Here is a 23,151-nt window from a genome sequence, read left to right on the forward strand (position 1 = left end):
TCAGTATTTATTCAACAGGTTAATATTCCCCAGAACGCAGACATGGCAGCCGGGTGAGCTGTAAGGACGTCAGGTTAACGGGCAGTCCTGGACGGAGAGGCGTGCCTGCTCTCCTCACTCCGCAGAGATGCCCAGCGGTTCATGCACATGCAGGTAGCATGTTTATCATGTAAAGCTTGTTCCGCAAGAACCACTTTACACTGATAGAGATGAACACGTAGTAAACAAAGGAAATGCATGCAGGGGAGGTAGGAAAGAGAAATACTGTACCAATTGGCAAGGGGCATCCAGCCCATCCAGGCCAGGCTGGCCTGGCTCCCCTTTTTCCCCCTTAACGCCACGGAATCCCTGTTTGTAAAGATTAACTCACAATGTTACTAACACAAGAAATCACTTAGGCACAAATTCTGCTCAAGAAAGAACTACGATACCAAACCGCTGGGAGAGGAGCAACTCTGAAGGACAAAGTAACATGGGCTGAAGCTGGCTGAAGCAAGAGCCCGACCTAGCCCAGGGGTCGGGCTTCCCCGGGACACTGATTTCTCTTTGGCATGGTGTGGGAGAGCACCAACTCCCCTTCAGACGCTGCAGTCCCGTGCAGCTGCAGGTCAGCATCCCAGTGTTAAGAAGCCAATCAGAGCTGGCGGCCAGAGACGGGGCGTGGTTTATCCCGGGAGAGCCCGGGATGGATGCGTGTGGTCCCTCCGAGTCCCAGAGCAACAGCCCGCAGCCAGAGCCCCTGCTGTTACGGGTCCCTTCAGCGTGCTCTTCTCCCAGCGTATTCCTCCACACGCGCTATCTGGAGACAGTTCCAGGAGTCAGACATACCAACGGGCAAGGTGCATCTAATCCAGGAGCACCCTGTTCTCCTTTCTCCCCTTTAGGCCCCTTTTTGCCTTTCTTTCCCTTTTCCCCCTGTGGACATAAGAGTTTCAATAAAAGACAGGTTTTATTTGGGGCGGGGGGAATAATGGCGATTCAAAAAAAAAATGGTTTAGCCAATAAATGTCTGGAAGGGCATTTACCACTGTTTTCCGGTTTAGGTAAGGCATGATATTATAAAAGATAACTTAGATTTTCAGAGTGACAGTGGCTTCTGGACAGTGATAGGTGGGATTTTACTTAAGATGCTCAACAGGACAAAAAAAGATTGAAAAGGCCGACACATCGAGGGCTGACTTAGACCCAGCCGCCCCAGTCTCGGCGAATGAGCTGTTTCCTCCATAGATCTGGTGAGGATCGCGGATACCAACTGTATGGGAGGCAGCCAGTGGTCGGTCAAATCCAGAGAATAGTGAATACTTTACCCAGTTTTCAATACTTTGTCAGCTTACTTTTTTCTAACCCTGTAACAGATGAAAGCTATGCTGAGCCAGACGAAAAGGACAGAATATTAACAGGTTCTATCTTTTGGAAATGTATCCAATTTTATAACATTTTTGGTAGCTCTCATTAAAAAAATATTCAGTATATTGAAATATGCTTCTGTGGGTTTTTTTTTTTTTTTTACATTTTTTAGGAAACTAAAAGCAAATATTTTCTTTAGTAAATCAGGTAAAGAAATTTTAAAAGTGCTAATACTTCTCAGAAATGCCAGTTGGAGAAATAGACTTATTTATAAATCCAGGGATGTTCTTTAATTCACCCTTACAGATTTCATGCCAGGTGTTCACAATGGTAAATGGGTTTCCAGGTTACTCACAATGTAACAAAAGCCAAAAAAAAAGTTCTGTTCAAGAGAGGAAAAGCATTTTGGACTCAGTTGAGCTAACACTAAAAATGAGATAGGCAGGATAATTACATAGTGGGAATGTAGCCATGGAAATTAGTATTTAGGAATCAAGGTAAAGGTTGTGGAAATCTGCATGGATCATGGGAATGGAGGAATTAAGGAAAGGAGGCAAAAGGAGGAGAAGGAAGGAATGCACCTCAGCTGTTTCTTATTAACATAAATATCTTTGCATATTTATAGACAAGAAGTTAGTGCTGTACAGAATACGAAATACTGTGCAATACATATTTAAATTAGGTATTCATTCCACACTCAGGAAGGCAGTTACAATAAAAGTGAATAATTTCAGAAGCGAAACAACATGAATATTCAAAGACATATACATAAGATATATATGAGATAAGCACCCAAATTAACGCATTTATTCTGACTGTGTGAGTGAAAGCTCCTCATTTATCTCCTGTGTGCCAAAAAGATTGCATCAGAAGGCTCAGAATCAAAAACACTTGGGTTTCTTGAATACTGGGGAAAGAGAGAAATTCTGTGTGGTTTATTAATCATGATCAAAGACGAAGACCTGAGAATCCAGGGTGACATGAGAGCAGGTGTGACAGGAAGTAAGCGAGGAGGGGCGGTCGGGACTAAATTGCTCACTCATGCAAGATCTGTCAACATTCTCGGCAAATAACTTCAATGTCACGACATAAAATTGATTTAAACTTGTTTGGGTGAGCTCTTCTCTCCCAGGAGACAGTGGACTCTTCGTCACATAGGTGAGACAGGTGTGCTGGGTATTGATAATTTAGAATTCAATTCATTATTTGGTAAATCAACTGAAATTAGTCACTCTGCAGAAAAGTGTTGTCATATGAATGTTGACTCAGGTTATAGGAATCATTTTTCAGTAATATGTTAGCAGACCTCAAGCTTTATGGAAAACAGACACTATTATATGAAGAATAATGAATCAGCGTTATTATGAACCAACCTCATTTTCTAACAGTCAGTGTTCCCTATGCAATACAAAAGCATTTGCCCTAGTGCGTATGAGCACATGAGGGCTCTTGTTAATTTTTATCTACCATGTCAAAGAATGATATACATAAAGTGTTCACATTTGGATCTAATTTTCCTAAATATAAAACTTCTAATCATGGAATCTGAAATATGGAGATATTTTTGTATGAGTGATTAACATTATTCTGAAGATTAAATTTTTAGCTTTGTTTTTCCATCAATTATAATACTGATAATTTCATCTTTGTTTGAAAGAGCATTAAAATGAGCATCTCCATAATGGTGACATACTTCTGAGTGAATAAGATTATAGACTCCTAACAACCCATTAAAAAAATATAAAATAAGTGTCTATAATCTTTAAAGCACCCCCAACTTGGGCTAAAAGCTTACATGTACAATTTGTCTAAAATCAAAACACGTGTATTTTTCAGTTAGAATTTATAATTTGGAATAAAAAGGCTTTTTTAATGTTTCACATTCTTTGTGACATGGGGACAGTAACAGCACCAATCTCGGGGCGGTGGGGGGTGGGGAGGGGCTACGAGGATGAAAAGACTTAGCTTATGTAAAGCTTTTGGGGAAACATGTAGTAAGTGTTCAATAAACGTGATGATGTTGATAGTGATGTTGATAGTGATAGCAGTTTTTACATAACTGGTGACAGAAGCTCTCCTACCAATGGGAAGCCAGGTAATGTCTAAAGTCTAAGGAACACACAGCAGGGTTAATACCCTTCTTTCTTTGACAATTCTAATTTGGCCTTGCTTTTCAACAGCAATTAACTTCACGGTTAAAAGGAATTTTTAGGTTTTGAAAACTGTTTTAAGTACAGCAGGAGGGCATAAATGAACCTGAGAAACAGAACTGGTGTCAATTTGAAGCGGGAAGGTCCAATTTCAGCCACTTTTACTTCTTTTGCTGTGTCTCATGTAAACAATGAGTCTTCAAGGACCCAGGTGAAGGGAAGAGGAAAGGAAGAAAAGATTTTAAAAATTCGTAATCCAAATTTTGCTTTCAGACAAAAAAAAAAAATTTTTTTTTTTTCTGGCATTGGCTGCTATATACCTGTGGCCGGTGGTCCCGAGACAGAACCTGAACACCAGCCTCATAAAATACACGGATATCTTCATTTAAAAATATCTCCAGCATCGAAAGTGGCAGGTCCTAGTCCCTGATAAACTCACTGGGGTTTATCAGTCACACTGCTTGCCCTCCGTTTTCCGATCAAATAGTTGGGATACAGGACACATCTTCTATGTCTCTGCTGGGAATGCCGTGCCTGAAAATGAGAGGCTGGCTTTACAGTTAGATGAGCTCTGCCAGAAGACCTTTGCAGATCTGCACTATTTCATTTTACTTTAATGTAATAAATGCCTTTTTATTTCACTTTTGAGAATCCCTGGACATCACATCTTTCAGCTAATTGGTGTCAGGTAAGCCTGGCAATATTCTTCTATGCTAGACTGTGCCCTTATTTCCAGCACTGGAACCTGTGAAGACCTGGTTTTTTTCGAACAGGCGTCACTGTGTTTTTGGAGCACAGGATGGAGAACAATTAGATACATGCAAGAATCGCATAGGTTGAACAGCAAAGCACACAGCATGAGAAAAATCCAACAGGCACATGCTAGGATGGAGAGGTCACCTTTTCTCCCTTTTCTCCCACATCACCCTTCTCGCCTCGTGGACCAGGGAAGCCCTAGACGATCAAAAGCAAACCAAAAAGATCGGTTGATGTAGCTGTGGTAAAATCACATTGAAAGAAAAACGGAAGATTCCATGCTCCTGAACGCAATATGAAGAAAAATGGCACGACCAAGATTCTCAAAACTTAGTTAAAGTAGCATTTAGGAGGAGTAAGAATTGTGTAACATCTCAGTTATCTATATGAAACACATTTCTTGCTTTTTCTCCTACGGTTTATGTAGTGGAAAGTGTATCGGGATCCTACTTGGAAGCCAAGCAAGGACACTGACTTATGTGGGCTTGGGCACATCACTTACCTCACAGCATTTTATGCTTGCCCATAACAGGTGCTCAATAAAAAAGTTAACTATTATTACTTTGCTATTATCATTCGTCACATAATAAGGCTGCCATTATATTCACACAATACAGTGATCATTTCAAGAGGCCTTTGTTTTTGACATTCTCTATTTTTTATAGAATTATGTTATTATAAAGTATATAGACTCTTCATGCTAAAAGAAAAAAATATTGCACAGCAGCTTTGAGAATGAACATACTATACCATTCCCGAAGGGTGGCATGCAAAAGATACTTCAATTTTATGCATATTTTTAAATAAGTGGTTCAACTGCTGGTGTTCAAGGTGTCCCTAATTTGGGGAGAGTACTTTGAAGTGCCATTATCAACTGTTGGTTATTAACTTTATACTGATTATGTGTTTTGCTTTCCTGTTTATCTCATGCAGACACTAGTGGTATATTTTCTACTGCTATCTACACACACAGCAATATACGCTGTATGCTTAACTATGTGCCCAGAAAGAAAAAAGTATTCTTGCTGTTACTGATGATGGAGACCATCCACATCTATTGTAATAGGACGATGTTCATTGTACATGTATTACTTACATCAAGACCAGGCTCTCCATCTTTCCCCTGCCAAAGAACCATAGTAGCTACATTAGTGTTCCTAAGTTTCATGAACAGGTTACTGTTATTGTTTTATTTAAGGCTGCCTGGACATGCAACTACTAGTATTAGAACAACTACTTTAGAAATGGGAAAGAGAGTCTCTATTGATTAGTAATATAAATTTCTTTCACCAAATCAAGTGAAGTGACTGTTAATGCTGGAGTTAAGGATCATGAAAATTTTTTTTTATTATAGATTAGCTTACACAGCCTGCTATTTTGCTGAAGTTTAATGCTTGGCACCCAACTGACAATCCAGGAATAAGTTGAAAGCATAAATACCATTTAGTTGATTTTAAAAACATAGAGGCGCTAATAAAATATACAAATCAATGCTGCTTCAACTTGATCAATTAATACTTGGCTCATAAATGAGTAAAGAAATTGAAAACTCTTGTTAAATATAGTTTAATTTGGCTAGATGTGTATCTTGTCTATAAATATTGAGAGTGTGTCACAACTTTTTAAATTAACATATAATGTATTATTAGCCCCAGGGGTACAGGTCTGTGAATAGCCAGGTTTGCACACAGCACTCATCATAGCACATGAGAGTGTGTCACAATTCAAAAACAGTTTTGAAGTAAGCTTTGTCAATAAATGATCCCCAGACGCAAAGGAGTCAGACTATTGTGCAAGGATTGATAATTTCACCCCCAGGGTGCAGATTATTGGGGCCATGGTCTTATTATGTCACACAAGGGGTCCATCCAAAGTTACTGGGAAGTTGCTTTAATTTTGACAATCAGATTTTGAAATCTATTTCAAAATCAGCCTCTCTCAGCCAGCACTAATCCTTGCTTAAGTTTATTACTTTGGTTCACGAAAACTGTCAGGTATAAAACATGTGGTAGTGCATAGGGATTAAAAAACCTTAATACACTATGTTTCTATTATAGTCTTACCCTACCCTATTGAATGACTTATAATTACTCCAAAGATAATGTTCTGAAGCATGCCTGCACTCTCAATCTGAAGACTGTATAACCGAGACTTTCTGGAGACAGGCCACTACCAACATTCTACGTTCTAAAGCTGTCGTGTCGTTGCAGCAAGTTAGAAAAGTCAGAAACCTCAAAGTCATTGCAAACATCAATGTGAGAAATCACTTCTATTAGCAAGATTAGTGTTAGTAAGTAACCTGTGAGAACAGATGAAGTCTGAAGAAAGTCATCTGGAATAAAACTTCCATGCCCACACAGGGAGGGTGTTTTCTGACAGTGGGGATCCTGCTTTCAGGTTAATTCTGTTTATCTTATGGACAATCTTGCTTTCAGGTTAGTTCTGTTTATCTTGTGGACAATCTCTGATCCTCTCAAGCTCATGAAGTGTGTGTGTGTGTGTGTGTGTGTGTGTGTGTGAAAATAGATGTGACTATGACCGGTGAAGGACATGATGTTGTGGAGGGTCAGTGGATGGGTCTTTGCTCCTCTAACGGGATTAGTCTGCCCCACCGGGGAAGGGTTAACCGTGCCGGTGTCACGTCATCTACACATGCAGATGGTGGATACCAGAGACAGAACTCACAGGCAGACCATAGGGTCCTCTGGGTCCGGGTTCTCCCATAGCTCCTTTTTCACCCTAAAATAAAAGCCATAAAGTTCAAATCATATAAAATGCCTATATTCACACACTTTTGCTAATGTCCTGTGTATAAAAGCCTCCTTGTGAGGTACCAGTCTATTAAGATTCTGACTACGCAGGCTCTTCTGGGGTCTCAGTCCTCATTGTGGTAAAGGAACCCATATTTGCACATTTTACCAAATTAGCTCTGAAAGAAGGGCAGCAAGTAAGAATGCAGCAGCCAAATTGCACCAAGGACTTGCATATTCTAGGGTGCTGTACTTGGGTTTCTTTGGCATTCGTGGGGAACATTTTCACTCATTATTTTTAGTTACTACATTTTTAAAATAGAAGAATAAAATGTCTTTTTTTTTTTTTTTCCCTCTCAAATATTTTCCTCGGCTGCCCTGGCCCTTTACCGAGATGTATTTTGCTTTAGAGCCTCCAATACCAGGAGACACAGGTGAGTTTTATTCTCCAATGAGCTCACTAGAAGAAGCACACTGAGGGCCAGGACCTCTCTTGGCCCCCTCCCCCATCCATAGTGGATCACACGAGTGTCCGGTGCATCAGGAAATATTTGTTGAATTAATCAAGTCAAAAAAGTACAGTCCGGTACATGTTTTGTTTCCTTTCTGAAAGAGAGTTTAAAAACTTGTATGCTTTCTTCTAAATGCCTGAGAAGGTAGGTATATATTATTTTCATTCCTTGCTCTCCACGTGCCTATTTAAATACTCTTGCCCCAGCTCTAACAATATATGTGATAATGATGATCCTGAAGGCTTATAAAGAATAACATGAGGGGCGCCTGGGTGGCTCAATGGGTTAAGCCGCTGCCTTTGGCTCAGGTCATGATCCCAGGGTCCTGGGATCGAGCCCCGCATCGGGCTCTCTGCCTGCCTCTCTGCCTACTTCTGATCTCTGTCTGTCAAATAAATAAATAAAAATCTTAAAAAAAAATGAATAACATGAGACTGGAGGTCATCCTAGGAATATGAAATAATTATAATAAAGAGATGTTCTGCATTTCAAGTTGCATTTTCTTCTGCTGTCATCTCCCAAATTAAAGAGTGTGTTAGGATTTAGCATGCTAACTTCAGGAGTAATGGAGATATTTATATGAGTGCTGAAAAGAAAATGTTACCTTCTTTTATTACACCCTTCAGGTTTATAAGGTTAGCAAATCTTTTCCCTGGCTAAAATGCGAACTTCTGCTGGTAGCTGTGTGTGGAGATCCAAGTATTATGCTGTGTGTCTCTGTGTGAGATTCCTGTGTGAGCAAAATTCAAGTCACTATTCACATTCTTCTTTCTAAACTTAGGGGTTGGTGGAAGTAATCAGCATTGTCACCTAGAGGTACATATCATGTGTGGAGAGTACTGAAAAGAAATATGATAAAAGCTTATTGAACTTCTACTCACCATTACTTTATGTTTAATATTGAAAGATCAGCAATCTTATTCAGTAAGGTGGCCAGGCTTTGAAATGAAACAGATTTAAATTTGAATTCCAATTTGATACTTTCTGACTCTGTGGTCTTAGGTAACTTTCTTAACCTTTCTGCGCCTGAGTTTCACTGGCTGTTAAATAAGAATAATAATACATATTCTACAAGAATCTTTCTGAAGACTAAATGTGATTGTAAAATATGAAATGGTATGCCACCAAATAATATGTCCCATAAATAGTAGCTATTGTCATTAATATACAATTACAGGTCTTGTTTTTAAAGAAAAGGATTTGGCAACCCATTCAAGTTAGATTTCTTTCAGTTGTATCTGGCAGTGTGATTTTTGATGTTTTAAAGATTTTATTTGTTTACTTATTTTATTTTATTTTTTTTAAAGATTTTATTTATTCATTTGACAGAAATCACAAGTAGATGAGAGGCAGGCAGAGAGAGAGAGAGGGAAGCAGGCTCCCTGCTGAGCAGAGAGCCCGATGTGGGACTCGATCCCAGGACCCTGGGATCATGACCTGAGCCGAAGGCAGCGGCTTAACCCACTGAGCCACACAGGTGCCCCTGTTTACTTATTTTAAAGAGAGAGAGAGAATGCACAGAGGGAGGGGAGGGAAGAGGGAAAGAATCTCAAGCAGGTTCCAAGCTGAGCGCAGAGCCCAGGGTGGGGCTCAATCTCACAACGCTGAAACCGAGTCAGACGCTCATCCTGCTGAGCCACCCAGATGCCCCTATTTATGATTTTTTAAATGGTGATGGTGTATATGTGTTCACGTGCAAGCAAGTGGGTGGTATGGAGGGGCTGGGGGTTAAAACGAAAGTTCGCATCGCCTGAGTAGGTCTACTTGGAAAAATCTCCACAGATTTTTTTTTTGATATACCTATTCCCTTCTCCTTCCTCTGAGTACTCTCAGTTTATTGTGTTTTTAAAATGCATATATCATGGCTTGTTTGAATTAAGCTCTCAGTAAAACATTTGTCTGCTGGATCTCCTCTTACAGAAATGCTCAACCCAAAAAACTGCTTTAAGGTAATGTCAATTCCATTGCACTTGCCAATGAATGCTTCAGAAGCGGACACATGCTCTGAATCTGGCCAATGAAGTGCTGGGGAAGTCTGAGGGGAAGCGATGGGGAAGGTTTGCTCGCTGTTAAGGAAGAGACACGGGAGGAGATGATGTCTCTTGGTTCTCTGCGGATGCCTCACTGGAGGGAAGGTTTGTAGGGACTGTGACAGCTTGCCTATGATCAGAAGACTAAGGCAGATTGTGGAAAGGGAACAGAAGCAAAGCCAAGAGTCTCTCCTTTCAATATTTTGTTATATAAAACAACAAATTTCTCTACTTGCTGAAGCCATTTTGAGATGCAATTCTGTCATTTAGAGTCAATTGTATCTTAATCGTCCTAGCTTGAAAACTTTTGATTTGAATATGAAATATGAAGTGAAATAGGGATTTACAATTCCTCTCCTGGATTAAATAATTCTTAAAAACTTTGAACCTCTCAAATTTAACACTCTTCACAGAGCTCCTAAGCATTACAAGGCCAGATGAAGAAATCAGCTCAAGGCAGGGAGACCAACAGGGCTCACACTGTCACTCACATATTTGACATTTCTGAATGACACTGTCTGTGGAAGACCTGGTTTCTTGTAGGCCCATCTCATTTCTTTCAGGCTCTTTAATTTGCACGTCTGCACGGAGGAATTCTTCCAGAATTCATTCCTGATTCCTCCCTCTTAAAACTGCAAACTTTTCCAGGAGAGTCTAGATAGCACCTCAGTCAATTAACTTCAAGAATTGCACTCGTGTAGCACTTTGGGTGAGGAGCACTTGGAGAGTCCTGACACATGATCCGGTTAAGATAGTTAACGTGCTGAGTAAATACAACTGTAACACTTTACACTGCACACCATTTGACTTGAACTATGTCTTCAAAAATTCTTAGTGATTTCATTTGGTCTGCTGGTTAATTCTGCCCCAGCGCCGAGACCTGATACTCTTGTGACACCGGGGAGCTATCGGAAGTAGCAGCTGATTTACCAAACGGTAAACCCTCTTGAGCTCCCAGGGCATCCTGCCAAAAGACTACTTGAGATTTGCTGCTCCATTTTTAGTACGTGGGCTGGATCTCTTGATACAATGCTTGAATGCGTCAGCAGCACGAGGCTCTCCGCTTACAAATATTTTTAATTAAGATGGTCTTCATAAGTCAGTTTGATTTTAGAGATAAGATAATTGCAGATTATGGTGATTACTCTGTGAGGACTCGCCTCTTTCTAGAAGCATTCTTGGATAAAGCCTGACTTCCTCATCGTTGTAGGTACAGTCTGTACTATTGGATTCACTTTGGCCTCGTTATCTGCCTATTTCTTGCTGATATTTTCTTCCCGCTGCATTTAGATTGTAAACTCCGCTAGGTCGGAGAAAAGAGCGGCTTCCTTTATAGTACTGAGTAAATCCATATAGTGTATTAGTAAGAGGTTATGGGATGAGACATCGATTTTAATGGTGGTACTCAACTCACGGCATCAAATTAGCAAAACAGACTACACAAATGGGAGGAGAGTGCTTCCATTTCACACTAGGAGTACACTGTGTTTTCTAGATCATAAAATGTAACAAATATTTACTGAATGAATGAATTCATTTTATAGAACACCGAATTAGGGAATTGGGATGGAGGCCAAAGAAATCACTCTGTGGCCCTCTATTTTTTAAGCAAATTGCCCCCAAATGAAGAAACTCTATCTCGTTTTAAAAGACCGCAGCCTGCACAATGAATCATCCCAACATTTCGAAGCCCTTCCTCTTAGGATACTTTCTTTACAGACTCTCCTGGATGGTGGGGAAATTGATGACACAATTCTGCTCAGACATGGAAAAAACTTCCAAGTTTCTCAAAGTGGAGAAAAGAAAAAGTGGGAGAAAAACAGAGAAGGAGGGGAGAAAAGTTCCAGACAGATGACCCGCGCCTGAGGCTCCAATGTATTTTTTGGTGTAGGTATTCATCTTCCGTTCTGAAGGTTTTTTTTTCTTTTCTTTTCTCCCAAGGATATGGAAACAGGGCCTAGCAATAGGGAGGTTAGTGAAAGGTTTTTGTTCTATAGTGCACTGAAATGATTTCCTTATGGCTAAAGAAAGGCAGCCTATTCTTTTGCTTAAAAAAAAAAAATAAAGGAGCACGTGTAACTGTGGAGAAGAATACTTAGGTTTGGTAATTTCCTTTAACAAAAAAAAAAGGTTGTAGCTTACTCTGAATGGATACAGTAGCTTTTATATAAAAGACTATCAACAAAATATGAAGTCCTGGAGATTTTAGCCCCATGGACTTCAACTTTCTGGATTAAGGCCAAATGAAAATACCTTCCTTATGGGTTAAGAAGGAATGGTCTGAGCTATTTATTTGAGCTATGTAGATGTATGCATGATTTTTGAGTAAGGCAGCCACATTCTATTTAAATACCCTGTTGTTCTCTCAGTGTGAGAACTCTGATTAGGACTTAAGATGGCGTATTTTCATTTAATGTTTTAGACAGTCCTTTATTTCTTCTGGGAAATGAACAGTTCAGGTTAACTAACACAGAAAAGCCACACTGGGTTTTCTTTAGGTCACCGTTCAATAACCTCAGGAGCAACTTACTCTTTCTCCTTTGGGACCTGCGGGGCCATGGGGTCCCATAGGGCCATCTGTACCCTAAAAAAAAAAGATAAAAATAATATGAATCATATCCCAAGGGCCCTAAGAAAAGCAGTTATAACTCATCCTGGACTTTTCCTGGGTGAATGATGCTTTAGAACGCCAGTAAGATGACTCGTCTCCTTTCAAAGAGCTTTATGCCTGATTCAGGCCAGCGATTTTCAAGAAACGCATGCAAAAACGATGAGTTACACAACTGCGTATTTCAACGAAGGGCACACACGAGAAGCTGGAAGTCATATTTAATCATATACTTCCTCCCTGACCTCACGGAACATCTTCAGGAGAGAAACGGGTTGTTCCCCCTACTACCCCTTCTCCAAGTCCATTCTCCACCCGCTGTCACCCCCAAGCTCCTGGGCCACGAAGCCTTGTTCTCAGCTGGTTAAGAGGCTCGAACAGTTACACAACGGGAAAAAAATATGAAATAAATGAGAACAGTGTTGAACTGTTCAAACCAAACTTTCTTTGGCTCTGCGGGGAGCAGCGGGGGGGCTTAGAGGAAAAGAGTTACTCTCCCAGGGTCTGCGGCTGCTTACAAGGCACAAAGCCGGCAGCCGGCTGATTTAATGGCATAATTGCCCTCTGGCCTCCTGGTTCAGGATTAGGGTTTCTGTCTCAGACTGAATGGATACAGGAACACTATGTCCAGTGAAAACAATGACTGCCTGAAGCAGGTTTTTAGAATTGAAGAGCTTGGAATTTCTTTTTAATTCTTAGACATGTAGCAAGGACTTCAAGTAATTTGCTCATTTTCAGGAAGACTGCACCTCTTTGCAAAGAATTTGTTGCAATATTTGCAAATGTAGGAACTAGTCCAGCACAGGTTTATAAAATAGTATTCTTATTTGTGTTCTACTGTTCTTTTTCTTCTATCGGGGCTTTGCGAGATGAAATCATTTAGAGCTTCGACTCATTCTAATGTTGGGAAATTCCCATCATCTTATCTGATCTTTTCCTTACTGCCTGAACTCGAAGTTCCATCTTCAGAAGACTTCTAAATACTGATTATCTGTGGCTGAAATTTAAGAGACAGAGCCGTTAAGAACCAAAGAAAAGAGACAAAATGACAGAAAACAGGTCATTTTGATGAACCGAGATTTGAAAGTTAGCGTCAAGGAAGAAGTTACCTTTTTAATATGGACAGAAACATAAAAGGAAGAACAAGTTCAAATGAATTCACATTATTATGATCCCTTCAGAGGAGCCTGCCCACGGAACTATAGGAAATGTCCATTAGTTCTGGAAAAATTTGTCTGGGATTCTAAGACCGTGAGGCTAATCAGACTGGTCATTCTTACCACCTAGCAAGTTCTCCAGCCTGGAACTTAGGCCTCCAAAGGCTGTCCTGCAGTTTAAAAGCTGTGAGTAGATCAGAGCTGCAGACTCTGCTCTGCCCACCTTTCCCTTTTGTACCACATCTTTGTACACTTTCTCCTTTCACTCCAGTCTGTGTCCCCCTCATCACGTGATGGGAGTACCTGGGGCAAAAGAGTCTGTCCCGAAGCACAAATTCATAGCCACGCAACAGGTTGGAGCAAGATGAGGTACTGACTCACCCGGGATCCTGGCTTTCCGTCTAAGCCAGATGCTCCCTGTGTATGTGGTTGGTAGCAGGGTTGGTGGGTATAACACGAAGGACAAGAACAGAGATTAGTATGAGGTACTGATGAACAAATGTAACGCTTCAAACAACATCATACACAGTCATGGGGTTCTGGGATGACTGTCACATTGCTACAAATTGTTAGTTTAAAAAACAAAACAAAACAAAACACGTGACGATAAACACCCCACAGATGATGGCATTTTCATGACATTTCCATTCAAAAAATTCTTACTTAGAAATAATGAGGTTTATAAAGAGGGCTTTAAAGTAGTTTCTGGTAACATTCACATACCGCTAATTTCCATGTGATACACATTTTCTAAGGACTGTACTGTTGATAATAAACTTTTTCAGGTTTCAAGAAAATATAATGGTCAATATTCTAAAAAAGGGCTCATTATAATAATCAATCAGAATTAGCGTTTCCGAAAGGAATAAAAAGGTTCCAGTTTTTCTTGTTAAAATAGAACTTACGAAAAACAAATGCAGAACTTCACCATGCCAAGATGACTGGATTTTACATGAACAATTCTCATTGTTTTCTTACTTTGTTCACATTAATTACCACTAGAGGGACTTCTAGGAACAGGAAAAAACTAGAAAAAAGTTCATGAGTCCAAACAAAAAATAACCGTCCTAAACAAAATTGTTCCTCAATTCAGTTAAAAAAATCATTGCATCAAAGTCTGGAGGGGAGGTACTTTAAAAATACGTTATTCTCAGGCAATGCATATATATATTTTTTTTTACCTTTAATCTTGGTATATGATTAAAATATGACATTTTCAATGCTTGTTTCAAGAATAAGCACAATTACTTCTATGAATATGTCTTTTGTATCTAAAAACTCAAATACTGATTTATAGTCCTTTAAAAATATTGATTAAATCAAGGAGTATTTAAGAAAGATGATACACTAGTCCTATAAATTCTCTTGGCAAGGTTGAAGAACTAGGTTCCCATTTTATGCTTCAGATACAGTTAATAATAAAAAATGAAAGAAAAAAATCTCTTCCAGCTGCAAACTCTACCAAAAATGCTATACTATATATATTTGCATATTTTTAGTTTTACAGTTTCTTCTATATAGTTCTATTGTGAGTCAGACTATAATTGCAAAATGCATCTTAAGTTGGCAATGATTAAAATTAAAAAAAAAAACCCTGTGTTGTTGTTTAATGCTAACATATGTAGAGCTTTTGGCTAATTACTGCATAGAAATTATCACTAGCTCTAAATTTGAAATTAAGGCAAACTTTAAAGAAATAAGATTGAGGGTTTAATAAAACAAATCCAAACTTTCTTTTGTCCTTTGATACTTTGTTCAGAGTCACCATTATTATAACATTTAAAAACAAATAGGGAGATGGTAAAATTTTGTACTGATAGTATAACATCATATTTGCCTGGAATAAGAGAATATATTATTATATTATATATGTAATTATATATAATTAATATATTATAGAGGTTTTGTGCCTCTAGTCCATGGTCTAATTGGTGTGATTGAACCTATACTCTAATAATACATCTTGTATCATTCATTCATAAATGAGCACATTTTGAATGTCTACTATGTGCCAGATCTGTGTAAGGCACTGGCTATCTAGAACACTTTAGAACTTCAAGTACCAAAATGTTTTAATCTATTAAAATACGTGAATAAATTATTTTCTACCAATTTTATGTCCTACTTTAATAAGATAATCTATAATGTTCTTTACTGACTTTTATCTGCATTCACTGAATAGTCAGCATGTTAATACCCTGAAACTAAAACCTTATATTTCACTATCATCTTTAAAAATCTTTTAGTTGTGAGAAGAAGACTGGCATAAAATGCATGGAAGATGAAAATTCCCTTTTCACTAAAAATAAAAATCTCAAAAAAAAAAATCTCAAAAAAATTGTCTCGAAGCTACTGCAAAATACTACTTCCATCCTGTCCACTGTTGCCAAAAGAACCATGTAAGAGGGCATTTTCAAAACAAACAACATAAAACATTTAGACCATGATATGATTGATTAATGTAAGGAGCCACAGCACTGACCTCACACCATCAGCAATGGCCAATTGCATACCTGCTACCCAATAGAGGGCTACAGTTTTTGGTATCAAAAGAGAAAAAAAAATTGAGGGAGGATTCTGACCTGCACTAAATTATTAAAACATTTGGGAGAAATTATGACATAATTAGCACAATGCTTTTTTTTTAAGGGCAAGGTGATGGGAGAAGAATCATCCATCTTTAAAGAAGAAGGTTGGCATGTATGTAATTGAATGACAGAACACTAAGAGCATCGTTTGTCACGGGGTCTTCCTCTGACACGAGAGCAGTCCTCAAACAAAACGGGGCTGAGCTCTGCTCCAATAGAATACATTTTCCAATCGCAGAAATCTCAAGTGTAAGATAGTCACTGAGTAAACCAGAGTTGTTACTTAGGGTAGAAAGAAAAGTCTGAGATTTGCACTGAAATGGAAAGTTTTCTTTACTTACTGGAAGACCAAGGGGTCCTCTGTCACCCTTTTGACCTGGTTCACCCTTCAATCCTTTAACACCATTTAACCCTGGTTCACCCTAAATGCAAAAGCAAATGCCAATTTTGGTTGCTATCATGGGTGTTTCAACTGCTGAGAGAAGAGAGCCAGTCTCCGAAATGGTTGCAGATTCCAGTTCTAGGTAACAGCAGAGTCAAGCTAGACTTGTCTTGCATCCATCCAAAATTCATTTCAGACATTTAAAAAAATTAATAAACTGAAATTGACAAATAACATTCTAGAAAGCAAAACTCCTGAGCAAGCGTACTCCTTCTGACTGAAATGCATACTCCTGAGTTCCACAGTTTTCAGTTCTACATCAGAGAACCTGGTGTTATGCTACCTTGTTCTCAACAAGCAAATCAAAGACAGAGTGGAGGATGCTGAAGGAAGTTCAGTAGGAAAAACCTACTCTGCTGGAATGAAAAACTGGAATATGCAGGACAGTGTTATATACAGATATTTTAAGCCTTTAAGCATTTTGCCCTGGGGAATGAGCTAAAAATGTAGCAGCTGATGTTTGAAGTAGTGCCATTTAGTGAGTCCTCATTCACTGACATTGCCAAGTCAGATCCCTACATGGATTAATTCACAGAATAGACAACTGATAGCCAATCCCAGAAGAGAATATGAAGACCACAGTGCTTACATGTAGTTTTACTGTTTGTCTATCCAATGTTAAAGTTAAAGAAGGATGGATTTTAACCTCAGGTGACATTACAAAAGTCATGGCGAGTGACAATTTCTCCTGACTTCGATATTTACAAACCTAAAAATACAGTATAACTATTTTCTCAGCAGCACCATTTTAGAAATAAGAGTTCTGACCTGCTCACTTGTCAACTTTTAAGTAAAGGCATTAATTTCATCACAAAAATCTGGAAAGATTTGTGAAAGGAAGATGCAGTCTCTAATGCCCTATAGAGTCTTACTGGGTAGGAGCGGGAGTGGGGAGAGAATGTGCTTACATAGCAGGAGGAATTACTAACCTGGGAAGTATTTTCTCCATTTGTCTGATTGATGAAAGTCAGTATGATGTTTGTTAAACAGTGAGTCCAAGGACCCACTTAGCGTTTAAAGTAATGAACACATTGGCATGACCTATTGGGTTCTGGGGATTCGGAAGGTAGGATGTTTGAACTATAGGAAGTTCAAATGTGCTGTGATAGGTAAAGTGTGATCCTGGGACTGTCCCAGAGCCCAAGTCAATATGAGGTTAAGGCCAAGGCTCTAGGAGTCAGATTTAGTTAACTGGTTACTTGAGATTGATGGCTTTGCGTGTATGTGGACTTTGAGCTAGAGGTCATGGGATGATGACTAGGCAGCGCTGCCTTGGTAGGCCACAGAATTCTGTGGTGAGGAATCAAACATTGACATGAGTGGGCATTAACCCAAAAAAGTGAATTTATACATAATCAAAGGTAGAGACAGAAAGACCAAATTCCAACTCTGGACTTAAGTTCTAGTTCCAGATCAGTCATTTAATTAGCAGTCTAACTCAGGGCAAACAATCTAAATTTCATGGGCCCATAGTTTATCATCTGTAAAATCAAGGAATAAGCACAGGTAATCTACAGAGTCTTTTCAACTTTATAATTTTGTGAAATTTATGATTTAAGTGGTGCCTTGAAATCCAAGGAGAAGCCCAGAGTAACTACTGATTTAGTCCAGAGTGGGAAGAGACCCAGAGAGGTTTAGATAACGACCAAGACCCCAAAGCTAATAGATGGGGTCTCTCTCCTGACCCCCAGAAAACAATGCCCTTACCCCAAACTATAACCCATACTTCTGAGACACTGTCACTCACTGGTCTTACCAGAAAATAGGGTGGTCTAGAAGAATAAAGAGGCATGAACTCTTTCCATTCTTGAGTGAGTCACCTGTCTAACCCCAAAAATGAAACTTAGGTTTCATTTCAGACCAATACTTCTATACTACTAAAGTTGGGTGAACCAGGAGGAGCCCCTAGAGGAGAGGGTAGACTGCCTCTAAGCTTTCTGATTTCTAGCTCTTGCATTTCTGTGTTCCCCTACCCCTCACCATTTAAATGCACCAACTCACTACTGAGGAGCTTTCAAGAGTGCTTAAACCTTCCCTCATGCTTTCTCCCCCCTAAATGCTTAAATTTAGAACAAAGCATCAAATCGGAAGACACTAACAACTGATATTTACTGGGTATTCATTGACAGTTGCACCCGATATTTTGCTAAGTATCTTACAAATATGCCTCGTTAAATTATCACAACACTAAGAGGAAAGTTGCCTAGTTGAGTGAGTGAAGGAACAGAGAGAGGATAAGTAGTCTGCCTAAGGTGACACAGACTGTCAGTGGCAAAGCTGAAATTAGAACATAGGTACTAATTACATAGGCTCCGTGAAGGAAGGAACCTTTCCTTCAGGGCTCTTCTTAGTCCTCCAAAATGTCCTCTTGGTCTACACAAAAGCAACAAACAGGTGCAAACCATTTTTCCAACATAAACCGCACTAATTCTGACAAGGAGGGGTATTCTCTATTGTTCTCTTGTTAATCCAGAGTATAGAGTATATGTAAGTGAGTAATCTTTTCTTGACTAGAACACACCTGATACACCCCACCCCATTCTAGACCAGTGATCTCTGGGGGAGTACAAAATTAAGATGTTGGGTAGTCAAAGCATTTAGCTGCAGTGCTGTTATATGACAAACAAGGAGTATCAGTAACATCTGAATCTGCAACTAATGAGACATCATAAGAAAGAGCATCTGGACTAGTCTGAGAATCTCATCAGGTACATTTCTAAAGGGTTGATTTTGAGTATATTATGATTAGTAACTTAAGGAACCTATACAGTGTCATGGAAAAGGCAAAATGAGGAATAGTTCATCTCCAGGTGATATCACTTAAATTTGTTGTAAGTCATTCTGCATTGTGAGATTTAAACATCTGGATACTTAAAGGCTTAAAGATTATCAACATTACTTGACAGATAAATAAGACAGGACAGACATGCTTCCATCATGCTTCTCCATGATTAACAAGGAAACAGAAATCAAATAATCAAGGGATTTTTTTGGATTACCTTTGGTCCAGGAAGTCCATGGGGTCCCTGAAAAAGAAAAACACAGATTTTAATTAAGAATTGATTCACTATTTCCTAGCAGAAGTGATTATTGTATAGAGTAACCAAAGAGATGTAAAACAAGAAATCGTCCTGTTTGAGCTATAGCTAGAGGCAGGCCAGTGGATGCTAATACCTAGTGAAAGTTCCTTCTAGCTCTTGGATTGTTCTGTAATTGGAAATTCATTAACAGCAATTCTTTCTGCTAAATACCCGTGAGAGGGAGGGAGAAATCTGCTAGGGTTAGATGGAAAAAAATTTTGTTTTAAAATGTATTGTGAACCTACACTATTCCTAGTTCTCAAATCCACATTTTTATAAAATCTAGGTGGAAAAATGTGAAACACGTTATAAGCTTATATGGAATAGAGGTGGGTTTTAAAATACAGAAATTTGCCAAAGAAAAGTTCCAGATTTTAAGTACCAGTGAATAGGAGACCTTTGAATTATTGAGTCCTGTAGACCCAAGAGGAATCTAAAAGAAGAAGGAATGAGGAGATGACAGTCAAGTTTGGAACCCTGTTACAATTTAAGTAAAATCAATTTAAGACTAAGGAAAGGATTCTAATACAGATGCACTAAGCATTATTAGTTAGAATGCATTTGTTCTTACAAAGATGAATTCTTCAAGGCTCTCGTAACTGTTGTTTACCAATGGAAAGAAGTTATAATGCATACATGAATCAGGGCTTTCCCCCTGTATTTTGTGGAAAATCTAACTATAGAGACTAATTTCTAACCTAAATGACCTAAACTATACTGTGGATTGCTTTAAACTTCTCAAGTGATTTAAATGAACTCTTCGGAGAGAGGAGTATTTAAATACCCAACAGTGAAATTATACAACAGTGTGAAAAAGATTTTTATCATGCAATATACAAATATTTGTTACATATGTCTACTTAGAAAAATATTTTCCTTTTAGGTTAGTGATGGATAAGCATTTTCAGGAAATGGCTGCTACTTTATCAAGTAGTCTTATTTTAGTAATGATATAAAATCCCTTTAAGCTAATTAAGTTTATATGAACAGGAAATAGCATTTTAAAATTTAATTTTCTAACATAAAATGGAGGGAGTATTAAAAAAGCTCAAAGTGTGCGATTTGCTTAATTCTTAATGAACTGTTTAGTTTTAAGAAAATAAGGTTAAGTATAATAACAATTTTGCAGTATGAAATGGAAATGGCAGTTGGTAAGAAATAGATGATTGGGTCTACAGCTGCGCTTTGTGGCTTAGATCATTTCAGTGACATTCTTTCTTAGAGCACAATAGGAGGGAAGAGTGACCCATGGTTTATTTAATCTGTATGACTGAAGACATGGGGTTTATTGAGACACCGTAGTGATGAATGTGACCTTAGAGCCTGCCTAACTTGTTGGGAGTCCTGCCACAGTCAAAGGCATTTGAAGCATGCTACATTCTACGTTCTAGCCTTAACACTAGTGCCATTAAGTGGACATTTTAAGAATTACACTGGTTTAATGGCTGCCTTCAGCACCAGACATGAGTTGGATGAGGGCATGGCCATTGACTTCATTGGTCATTGAGGGATAGTTGTGGTGAACAGTGGATCCACCAGAGCACCATAAAGATGAAAAGAGAAACAAGCAACAATACATGTCATCTGTGGAAGTGGGCTTCAATTTTTACCTTATTATTTTATAAATGTTCCTATTAAACATCTCATTAAAGGATTTCAACCAAAGTTGGTTAGACACATTCATGAATGGCTACAATTATTAAACTTGTTATATTACTAATGGCCTAAACACTGGCTGGTTAAGATGATTTTTTGATGTTCATACTGCAGGTTGGAGTAAAGCTTGTTAAATCTATCTTCAAATTTCCTGTCACAAAGCTACTCGATCTCTTCTCAAGAGATGTGTTTGGGATAGTGAAAGACAACACTATAAAGTCAGTAACTCTCAATGCACGTTGTATTTTCTGTCCATTCCACAGAGAGTAGCACAAAATACAAACTGGCTATTTTGAGGGATGTGTTCATGTTTTTTTTTTCCCTAGTAGCGTGCTTATAAATAAAGGACTACATTTTGAAGAGAAGAAAGGCTTACCATGGGACCTGGTGGGCCATGGGGGCCTGGTGGGCCTGGTGGGCCTATGATCTGTATGTCCAAAACATAAACATGGATTTGGTTACTTCATTTAGATAAGGCAGTTTGGCTTGAATCTTAGGCTGGGGTTCTGCTAAGGCCATTAGTAGCTGCTGTGGAACAATACTAGAAGAAGTGATGCAATTGAGTCTTTATGTTTAGAAATTCATTAATGAGAACTAAAAAAAAAACCACTAAAAATACAGTTGTTTTACAAAAGCGGGAATAAATTTAAAGTACATTAAATGAAAAGACAACAACTGCTTACCAAGAAATGCTATAATGCCACAACCACTATTAAACTCTCAAATTATTTCACTGAGTAGCAACAGCTCGGGAGGAAAAAAAAAAAAAGTATGTTCTGTGTTCACAAATCTCTACCCAAAAGCTTGATGGGAAAATCATTAATTTTCTCCTTAGGATTAGAGGGTCCCCTAAAAAGCTGCCTTTACCTCAGATCTCTGAGATACTTTGTCTCTCATTATACAAGGCCGACAGATATACTCTCTATAGTTTGACAAACTAAGAGGTTCACGGTCTTTTTATTGTTAATAAGCCATCTGGCACAGGTCGAACTGGGCAAATAATAGGCCTGTTTCAGAAGTTCAACCGCCAAGGACTTACAGAAGGACCCTGAGGACCTGGCAATCCGGAGTCTCCTTTTTCTCCTTTCATTCCATTGGCACCCTACAAATAACCAGTGAGAGTTGAGCCAGTAAACTTTTCCCAAAGTGTAAGAAACATCTGAATTTTCTCCCCAGACCCACCATTCTTTTGCAATTTTTATAATATTATACACATCACATACAAAAGAAGGATTTATCCCCCTGCATTTTAGTCTCAAACAGCAAGCCTCTCCAAATCTCTAGGATTGTGGGTGACATGTGAAATAAAATATAAAGTAAATAAAAACTAGCTTAAAACTTATACATTGTTAAATATACCAGATTATAAATGTCATATTTTTTATGGTGGTGCTCACTTTAAATAGCAAAGGTCAGTTTTTTAGCTTGGTTTTCATTGACATTTATTTATATACTTCCTTGTTTTAAAGTAGATCTAGGGTAGTGAAATTTTCTACATGTTTTTCTATTTTGCCTTCCAAATTCTTAGTAAAAATTGTAGGGTAAAACCATAAACACCATTCCACACATACAAAGAGAGCACTTTCAAGTGTAACTTCTTTCTAAATTGTCTTATATTTTTTAGCTTGTTAATTTTTTTTAAAAAAGATTTCATTTATTTATTTGACAAAGAGAGAGATCACAAGTAGGCAGCGAGGCAGGCAGAGAGAGAAGGGGAAGCAGGCTCCTGCCAAGCAGAGAGCCCAATGCGGGGCTCGATCCTGGGACTCTGAGATCATGGCCTGAGTCGAAGGCAGAGGCTTATCCCACTGAGCCACCCAGGCACCCCTAGCTTTTTAATTTTTTATCATTACAGTTTATTTTAAAATGACAAGCTACCACCATTTTACACATACCAAATTCAAGTGATCAACTGTATTTATTTTACTATCTTTTGATGAAAATAATTCAGGAAAACATGACAGTTTATTTTACAATTCATTTGGTTAGATGCTTTAAAACTTGTTTTAGTGGCCTTTAACCAACAATACCTCAAATATGTAAAAGTAAAAATATTACTTTTTAATGTAATATTA

General features: G+C 38.5%; 1 protein-coding gene across 1 annotated transcript in view; it reads right to left on the minus strand.

Moving 5' to 3' along the window:
• COL25A1 (collagen type XXV alpha 1 chain) overlaps positions 1 to 23,151 on the minus strand; it is a 467,761-nt gene that overhangs the window by 11,381 nt on the left and 433,229 nt on the right. The window contains exons 27-35 of the mRNA XM_059377104.1: positions 22,116 to 22,178; positions 21,453 to 21,503; positions 19,340 to 19,366; positions 16,240 to 16,320; positions 13,692 to 13,727; positions 12,076 to 12,129; positions 6,939 to 6,992; positions 4,398 to 4,451; positions 271 to 348 (exon numbers count right to left, since the gene is read on the minus strand). Coding sequence (XP_059233087.1) covers positions 271 to 348; positions 4,398 to 4,451; positions 6,939 to 6,992; positions 12,076 to 12,129; positions 13,692 to 13,727; positions 16,240 to 16,320; positions 19,340 to 19,366; positions 21,453 to 21,503; positions 22,116 to 22,178 — 498 coding nt within the window. The remainder of the gene's footprint in view (positions 1 to 270; positions 349 to 4,397; positions 4,452 to 6,938; positions 6,993 to 12,075; positions 12,130 to 13,691; positions 13,728 to 16,239; positions 16,321 to 19,339; positions 19,367 to 21,452; positions 21,504 to 22,115; positions 22,179 to 23,151) is intronic.

Source organism: Mustela nigripes, chromosome 1, assembly GCF_022355385.1.
Source record: "Mustela nigripes isolate SB6536 chromosome 1, MUSNIG.SB6536, whole genome shotgun sequence".
Classification (NCBI taxonomy): Eukaryota; Metazoa; Chordata; class Mammalia; order Carnivora; family Mustelidae; genus Mustela; species Mustela nigripes.